Below are 9,582 nucleotides of genomic sequence, written 5' to 3'. Positions count from 1 at the left end.
CACCTTTTCAACATGTGATTGTGATATGATGTGTGTTATTCCTTTCAATTCATTTTTTTATACTCAATCCTGTAATTTTAGCATACAGTAGCCGCACTCCGGTCCAGTCAAAATGCACCTACACTGGTTTGCCAACTGCCATTAACAACCAGATAAGACGTTTTTAACTTTATGTAGGCTAATCCTGTTCTTGAGTAGAAAAATATATAATCGCAATCATATTGTGTTTGTTAATTGTTGTTTATTTCATCGCATACATAAATAGGCAACACCCATCACAAAGTAAAATAAAAAATAAAATAAACAACGATTAGCCTACAGTAAGAATGAAATGAAACATCCAACATAATTTACTACCAGTCACTGGAACATAGCATCTAATTTAAAAATACAATAAAATGTTACTGGTGTGACACTTAAGCTCCACAAATAGACTGTGTCCTGTTTAAGGATTGAAAGGTGAGAAAGGTCCTATACCACCACTGTAGAATTGTATATGTGTTTCATCTGATGTATTTTAAGGGCAGATGATGTCATGTAGTTTTTCGCACATTCAGAGCAATGATAAGGTCTTACTGCAGTATGAGTGCGCATGTGATTCTTCATTGCAGTTGAAGTGTTAAACCTTCTTACACACACAGAACAGGGATACGGTTTAACTCCAGTGTGAGTTCTCTCATGTACTGTCAGACTTCCTGATGTGTAAAAGGCTTTGTCACATTCAGAACAGAAGAATTGCTTGTCTAATCTATGCAGTCGCTGGTGTAAATGCAAGTTGTCTGCTCTTGAAAAATCCTTTCCACACAACAAGCATGCATAAGGCCTTTCCCCAGTGTGTATTCTCTTATGCAATTCAAAATGATGTGATCTGGAAAAGCTCCGACCACAGTCTAGGCATTTAAAAGGTTTCTCTCCAGTATGTATCCGCTGATGTTTTTGCATGTTGCCAAAATGAGCGAAGTCCTGCCCACATGTAGAGCAATGGTGAGGCTTAATTTCCATATGTACAGCTCTTTTATGAGCTCTCAAACTTCCAAGAGAGGAATACTGTGTTCCACACAAAGAACAAACATTTCTATGTTTTTCTGTCACGGACATATGATCTTTCATATGTGATTTTAACACGCCCTTACTACTATATCCCTTTCCACATAAAGAACATTTGAAGGGTTTCTCAGGTAAGTGAACGTTCATGTGGAGTTTTAAGTAACCTGGCCTAGCAAAACATTTACCACACTGCACACAGACATTAGTTATCATCTCCCCCTCTTGTCTATTGTGTACTTTCAGATGTCCTGATTGGTCGAATCCTTTCCCGCGAGGTTGTCTTGCTTTGGACTTTTTCAAGTCTGGTTCCCCATCCGTGGAAGGGGCCTTCCCACAGCTATTTCCTACATGAAGAACAACCATATTTCGTAAAATAGACATCAATCATAGACCATCAATTATAATCCACTCAATTAATTGTTTTCCTCTCTCCTGCCTATGGCCCTTAAGGGCACGATCTGAGAACTGTAGAGGTTCTCCCTCCCACTCACCGTGAACATGCTCATCTTTCTTCATACCCATTTTCAACCTCTTGTGTCCCGCCAAACAAAATAATACAATACAATTCGGAAAGCTGACGTAATGCTTCAGATGTCCTACGTGTAGGAATGACTTATCATTATGTTTACCAAATGATTTAGGCTATAGCGCGTTCTCATTCGATTTAACCGGTACAATCAAGGCCCCATGCTGAGGCAGCCAGGTTAATTGTCTTTAAACATTATATGAACATGGACCGAGGTAGGCCTACAACTCTTTTTTTATCAGACTTTACAAAGAAATCAGTCATAAAATCTTACCCAAATCAAAGAGAAAATAGCGACCATCCTCTTCTTTAACGATAAGTTTCATCATACTTTCGAGGTTTAGATTCAAGATTTGATTTCAGTAACTAAGAAAATAGAGCCGTCCAACAAATCAACGTGCACCCTGCCGGTCTGTTAAAAGTGTAGCTGCACTTCGATAAAGGCAGAGATTCAGCCGCCAGGAGTGAATGTAAGTTTCCACTTTTGTTCAACAGACTTTAACGAATCACTGCTATAGAAATGTAAATAAACGAGAAGGTGTGAAGAACACCCGAGGCCAGCCAATTGGCTACCTTGTTGGTCAGCTTGGAGCTCTGATGGAAGAATCCTTTGTAGCCTACTGATTACATTACTCTCATACAAGTGATTTGAGAGGTGAGAATGGCCAGGGAGAATTTGGGTTGTATTGACTGTTTACCCCAGCCCTAAAGTTTAAACATATAATGTAACTCTAAGCAAATCAAATGTGAGAGGTCACATGTACTATCAAACAAGTTGATGATATTGCTTGAATTTAGAAACATATGGAAGAGTGTTACATGAAAATTAGAGCATAGACAATTAAATGAAATCAGACGTATTTGATTAATTTACCAAAATACAAAAATAGCATTTATTCAAAATAATTGTTCCGATTTGCACATCTCATTGCACACAGTACCTTTTATAGTTGTGTTGAAGTCATTGACAGATATATTTTATTGTGTAAATATAGTGTCTACCACAAAACAGACATTAGATTGTAGTTCAATATAAAATTTCCCACATTTAAAACTACACATTAGAAGGTTTTAGTTACAAAAAACTGAGATGGAAAACATTTATTTACAAGTCATTTGCCGATATGCCGAAACAACAAAAAACTACAACCTCAAACTGCATATTGACACCTATGTACATTTCAGGAGTTTCTTATGAACATAGTCATAGACCAATATCAAAAGGATGGCAGCGAAACAGTATAGGCTAAGTATTGACATTTGGTCTGGAAAACACAAAAACGTAAGAAACCTTTAATATAATTCACCTTTTTAATTAACCAAGTATCCCATACAGTCTGTACAATAATTAAGAGCAGAGTCTCGATACATTCAAATGTTTCATGGGTGTAGTTTTACAATGTAGTATCAGCTTGAAAGAGTGACAGCTCAACATTAGATACCAGGGGTAATTGTGTCATGATTGAATCAAAGAATTCCAAGATGTCAATGTATGCAATAAATGTTTAGCCAAGTACCAAACATAACTACTGTAATGTAGATTTACATTTACATTACATTTACATTTAGTCATTTAGCAGACGCTCTTATCCAGAGCGACTTACAGTAAGTACAGGGACATTCCCCCTGAGGCAAGTAGGGTGAAGTGCCTTGCCCAAGGACACAACGTCATTTGACACGGCCGGAAATCGAACTGGCAACCTTCAGATTACTAGCCCGATTCCCTCACCGCTCAGCCACCTGACTCCCTGATTTACTCAGAGGTTCACATTTATGCACATGTTGCTATGCTCTTGTGAGTCTGAAATAAAATGTTTGAATTAACTTAGAATGATCTTTTTTTTATACCAGATATTTTCAAATGTTTGTTAATATGGTGCATTCTGTGTAGTTGGGCAAGAAACAAATCTACAAATGTTAAATGTAAGCTTTAAAGTAAAAAAAGAAAAGGTGTTTCATTTAAAAGGTTTCCCACTCTTTTTTGCAACTGTATTTCCAAAAACTCTCCAGGACAATGTGCAACCTAACGAGTTAGTCAATATTGTGACGGCCTATTGTGATTTGTGACACTTCCTCATAGTGAAGTGTACGACCTGCTTAAAAGTCAAGAGACTGTCCTTCTATGATGCATTTCCACTGCAGACCTATTGGGAGGAGGGGAGACATTCTTCTTGCTGTGACTAGATGAGATAGTCTGACTGTAAACTCACAAAAGTCTTTTCAAGGCCTGTGGGTAATATTTGAGGAATATTCTGGTAGCAATCTCATAGGTGTCCCTGTGAGGTTTGGATGGGTATTTCCTGCCATTGAAAACAAAGCCTTTCTCAACCTGGAAGACAGCCTTGTTAAAAGAATCTTGTCTGAAGGGTCTTCCCCTGTCCAGGCACTCCACTAAGGTGTTGACAAACAGACTCCAGCGCTGGGAATAGTAGTCCTCCATCAGACCACCCCACTCTTTGTTAGCATAGTCCAGTATGTTGCCATCAGGACCCCAAAGGGTGATCTGGTTCCTAGCATTCATGTCATAAAGCTGTGCTTCAGCTTCATTCAGGGCCAGGGAGCGTGCTCGTTCCAGCCATGTTCCAAGCAAGAAGTTACTGTCACTTGATAGAAGGCGGTCCAGTTCTGGGAGTAGGTCGTACACCAGAACACCACCAGCTGTAAGTAGTTCCGGCAACTTCTGACCCTGATAGGCGTTTCGTATATCGATATAGAACTCTGTGGTGAGGACCTCCAAGGCCTGTCTGGTAATGTCCACCAGATCATATCGAAACGTCTCCTTGGTCATAAGGGGGGGTGCAGCCTGATACAGCAGTCTCCAGGCCTCGTAGAGGTCCGTACGGTTATACCAAACTTCTGTGTTCATGCGTAATGAAGGCCGGCGCACCAATGGACTGTGGTTATGGTTCCTGTAGTTTGGGACAGTGCAGTTGTAGATGCTTCTGAAGAGGAGCTTCCAAGCAACCGCCAGGTTCTCATGAGTGCTGCCATAGCGACGGGTTGCGTACAGTGACACCCACTTGGCCAGGTTGACGGGCTGTTTGCGCCAAGCCAGTTCGCTCATCAGCTCGTAGACTACAGGGTTCTGCTCAATGCCCTCAGGTGTCAGACCGAGACCAACCAGAGTGGAGTTGGGGAAGTTGAGGGCTTCGAATGGCCCAAAGTTTATGCGGTCCACTGTGCCAAATAGCCCGCTGTTGCCTCCAAAGTTGTTGAGCATGCACCAAATGAACGGCTGGCCGAAGAAGGACTTGGTGTAGGAAAAAATTGGCGTGGATTCTGCAAACAAGTCCAGTACTATCATCCGTCCAATTGGCACCCCATTCAGAAGGGCCTGAATCTGGGAAGGTTTCCAGAATGATGCGTCACTGAAGAATAGCCAGCCCTGCATGAGCCAAATGGCTTGGGGATCCACTGCAGACAAAAAAGGATTTGGGTGAGGGAAAAGAAAGGCATAGGTCTTGACATGGCTGGAAAATATAGACAGGGGTCGAGAGGGCTGTCTGAGTTACACCTATAAACAGGTCAACAGTGGGTTATACCGTTTTGAATATTTCAGAGTTATTATCCTCCCATTAAAATTGTTTTTCTGCACTTATACGGCTAATTGAGCATAACATATGGCGGTAACACAAAGCTGGCATGTCACCGTGCATTAGGTTAGGCCTAGGTAAAAAAGAAAAAAGACAAATTTCCTTGACATGGGAAACCTCCAATTGTACTCAGCTAAGTACAGTACTTTGATTCTGACGCTTCAGTGTTCTTACCTGAGGTCATAGAAGCAAATACAGAACGGCTGACGGCGGACAGATAGGTGGGGTCAGAAGAGGGTGGAGTCATCTCATTGAAGGTGTCTGTATTGTATATGTGATCTGTCCCAAACTGCTTCATGACTTGCGACAAGAACAAAGAGCCAATTTGAAGAAAAAGGGGATCACGGGGATCCAGGATGTGGGCACAAGAGTAGCTGCAGTTGAAATGACTCCAGGGCCCTAGTTTGGTCACATTTGCAGTCGGAAACAACCTAATAAACAAAAAGGTAGTGCTTATGTTATTAGGTATTATATACAATTATATCATAACACAGAGAATGAAGCATTTTAATGTGTGAAATTCCACCGTTTAAGTAGCTCTACCTGGTGATGCCCTGAGGCACGTTCCCTGAGAAGGCAGGTAGGACAGGAATCATACCAAAGGACCTCATTCGCTCTAGGATTTTAAACTAAAATATACAAAAGAGATATACAACAGATATTTATACAACTCATTTGAGATATTTTACTTTGGCATGTGTGTGCTTGTCTGTGGGTGGGGCTTCTATGATGTGAACCAATCAAAATGCTCGTACTTGGAGGTAGAGCTGCTTCACGTGCCAGGACTGTGGTATGGGTCCACCCCACTGGAACAGATTCCCCATACGGTTCCAAGCGAGGAAAGCAGGACCAGAGAAGAAGTGGTCGATTTCAGTCTGGTTCAAACCCAGCGATTGGTACACCTGGTCCATAAAAAGCAATAGGATGCAACCAGATGTTTCCATTGACAAGTCTCATGTCTGGTTAATGAAAGTGTTATTAAAGAAATAATTATGTGAATGTTGGATGGTAAACCACAACATTTATGGAAGTAGTGCGGTGGGGTCTACCTCTTGCCATAAGGCCTCCTGTCCAGTAAATGCCAATGGAAGATTGATGCCATTAAGTGCCATCCAGTCGATTTCCCTTTGCCATCGTGGCCAGTCCCACCACACAGTGGAGTAGCTCACAGTACATACATTTTGGTAGTACCGGAATCTGAGAGAAAGTTCAAGAAATTACATGACATTTGCTGCACATAAAGTAGGCTAAACATTATCTTCAGGTACACTGAAAGTGTCAACACTATCATGAATTAACTTACATTTCTGAGAACTAAAGCAAATTAGCAAGACCCCATGCCAAAGCCAATGCAATCAATTAACAAAGGCCAACCTTTCATCTAATTTGCCAATATTGATGTAATGACATATCTTTGGCTTTTTCTAAGTTTAGACTAAATAAAATGTTGCTGAAATTTCTCTAAGGCAGGATATCGTAATTGACTGTAGAGTAAATGGTCTGCATTTATATAGCGCTTTTCTACCTTAGCGGCACTCAAAGCGCTTTACAATGTTTGCCTCTCATTCACCCATTCATACTCTCACTCACACATACCGACGGCAGCGAGCTACCATGAAAGGCGCCAGCCTGCAAATCGGGAGCAACTTGGGGTTCAGAGTCTTGCTCAAGGATACTTCGGCACATGACCTAGGAGGAGTCGGGGATCGAACCGCCAACCTTGCGTTTAACAGACAACCCTCTCTACCCCCTGAGCCACAGCCGCCCCAAGAGTAATCATCAAACGGTCCCATGCTTGTCATGCAGTTTACAATCTAACTACTGTGCACATGACATAGCTGGGGTGTGCTGAGGCATGGCTAACGCACTACAGATAATTGAAGCCTGCTTTCAAAAGCCGACCGCGGAGCAAGTATCCACTGCTCTAGCAATAAACAAGGAACTAAAGGAACAATGGTACAATTTCAATTCACACACACCCCCCATGCCAGAACACATGGGTCATACTCGAAAGGTTGCCATGCACGGTTGAAGCATGAACACACATTTTAGCAGTGTGCATGCACAAGGGATGTGTAAATAAATAAAAACGTAAAGTAAACACTTTATGGTGATAAAGAGCTGAACTACGGTCTTACTATAACCTAACATTGCACTGTGATTTAGTAACCATACACTTCATGACACATACACAACATGAACGCCCGCAACAAGCAATGTTTGAGACATAACATTGTAGACTATTCCTTTTGCATTAATTACAATGGCACAACAACAGATGACTCACACGCTATCTCGTGCACCTACCTGTGCTGAGTGCTGATGCGCAGAACGCCGGTGAGCTGGGGCAGAGGATGTGGAATATTTAACTGGTTACCTGACCAGGATACGTGACAGTTACAAAAATATTTCAAGTAGTTGTAGATTCCAGAAGCAACAGCAACACCCGTGCTGCCTGTAGCAATGATTTTATTGTTTTTAGCAGATCTGAGCTCGCACACATCCAGACTGTCATTGGAAAGAGATCTATTGACTAATACAATGAACTCTCGAGATCTGCTTCCCATAAGACGTTTGAGAAGTTCGACTACTGCTCTTCCCTGAGTCTTGTCGTTTGCTTGAGGTTTTAAATGTGCCAAAGTATGAAACTCACAATGTACGGAAACAATTAGCATAACTGTCAGAAGTAAGAAACGACTATAGCTGCTCCTTGATGACATCTTGATGTTAGTCAACGCAAACCTTTTCCCCTCCGTGAATCATGTGTTTAAAATACAAACAGAAGGAAACAGGAAGTTTTAGGTATCGAATGTTTAGGACCAATCAAAAAGCGGGTTAGTTTCGTCCCTCAAAGAATAACCAATCGCTGTGGGGCAACGAAGCACACTTCACTCAAAATGAGTCTCGTGTTTAACCTCGGTACACTGGACACATTCAAAAATGTAGCATTGTGAAATCCTAATTTTTGTTAGAGATCTGTAAATGATCAAATGAGCTAATTTACACGAAGTCATATTTAGTTTCCGGTAATGGATCATTAAATCTGACAGACGTTTACACACTAGAAAGGGGTTTGTTTGTAAGATGTTTCCAAATTGAAGCGGAGCCCAGAGAGATGGGAATGTGTTTATGGGAAGGTCTGTTCGGGGAGTGAACATTTAAAAAGGGATGGTAGCTAGGGCTTGTTATTGGACCAGAAGTTCATGATATCAGTCATGCTGACTGTTGAACTGTGTACACACACACCACTAAATGTTTGCTGTGCCACATAAATGGGCAGACTTTTGGTCAATGTCATTTGCATGATAGTTGTGGTATGAAGATAAAAGTGCATCTATGATCTATGATAAGGGGAGTCAGATGGCTGAGCGGTTAGGGAATCGGGCTAGTAATCAGAAGGTTGCTGGTTCGATTCCTGGCTGTGCAAACCAAATGACGTTGTGTTGCTTGTGCTTCGGGGGAATGTCCCTGTACTTACTGTACTGTAAGTCGCTCTGGATAAGAGCGTCTGCTAAATGATTAAATTTAAATGTAAAATGATAAATGTATCACCGATACATACGGGATCACTGAATCAAAACGCTATACCCAACTATATGTGCTCAACTCTGCCCGGATTTTGTCCTCCGTACACCACCTGTACACTGTATTTACCACCTTGGTGCAGTTAGAGGAACAACAAGCTGTTTTAATATGAGGGGTTTGCACACAAGAACCAGCGGATAGACAATTTGACAGAGGATGTGTCGCTCTCTAGTGGAAAGGCAATACGTTTACATGGAAATACATAAAGCTGACTATAAACGACTATGAATAATCACTGCTCACTTGTGACTGTATCATCAACTTGTGATTGATATAATCCTTTGCATACTAAAGACCTTGACTTGTACCAACCTGCATAGGAATGTCATGCTTTTGGATGAGAAATGGGACCAGTTTCAATATAAAAAGTGTAGATTTTGGGTGTCCCTCTGCCCAGGAATAATAAAGTCATTTAACTTACAGGCCAACTCAACCAGGAAGTGTGGAGCGGAGGTTGCCTGGATTTCCCATTAAGTGATGCATTGTCTTATTAGGTTGTTGTTGTTTTCGGTCGGTTCTAGGGTCATATGGATGAACCAGATTAGGAGATGGAAGGACTGGCTTGGCAGTGGAGCTTCCCTTTGTGTACTTATCGTCATGGTGTTCCTCTCAACTTACACAATAGGAGCCAGAAATATTCTAGGGGTCACCCCCAAAAGTTCAGTATGTTACAAGTCAGAGATTGGAAAGAATTTAGAATGTTCAAGTTTACTTCACTTCACCACCTGCAGAATAATGCACAGAGATTGGGGTGTTCATAAGGGTTTGCCTCAGAAATATGGAGGTTTGTGATAGTCACGCAGTACAAAACAAGGACACAGTTTTCCCCAA

At 41.5% G+C, this 9,582-nt stretch overlaps 1 protein-coding gene across 1 annotated transcript; it reads right to left on the bottom strand.

The window, feature by feature from the left end:
- Window positions 1-3,217: 3,217 nt before the first annotated feature.
- naglu (N-acetylglucosaminidase, alpha) lies at window positions 3,218-7,886 on the bottom strand. The gene is made up of 6 exons (XM_067245269.1): window positions 7,474-7,886; window positions 6,216-6,363; window positions 5,922-6,068; window positions 5,710-5,795; window positions 5,341-5,597; window positions 3,218-4,987 (listed from the first exon to the last, which is right to left on the bottom strand). Exons 1-6 carry the CDS (start codon window positions 7,884-7,886, stop codon window positions 3,780-3,782), a joined length of 2,259 nt encoding a protein of 752 aa, XP_067101370.1. The 3' UTR covers window positions 3,218-3,779.
- Window positions 7,887-9,582: the final 1,696 nt, after the last annotated feature.

Source organism: Osmerus mordax, chromosome 10, assembly GCF_038355195.1.
Source record: "Osmerus mordax isolate fOsmMor3 chromosome 10, fOsmMor3.pri, whole genome shotgun sequence".
Classification (NCBI taxonomy): domain Eukaryota; kingdom Metazoa; phylum Chordata; class Actinopteri; order Osmeriformes; family Osmeridae; genus Osmerus; species Osmerus mordax.
Note: the sequence above shows the minus strand (reverse complement) of the source record. Positions and strands in the feature narration are given on the sequence as shown.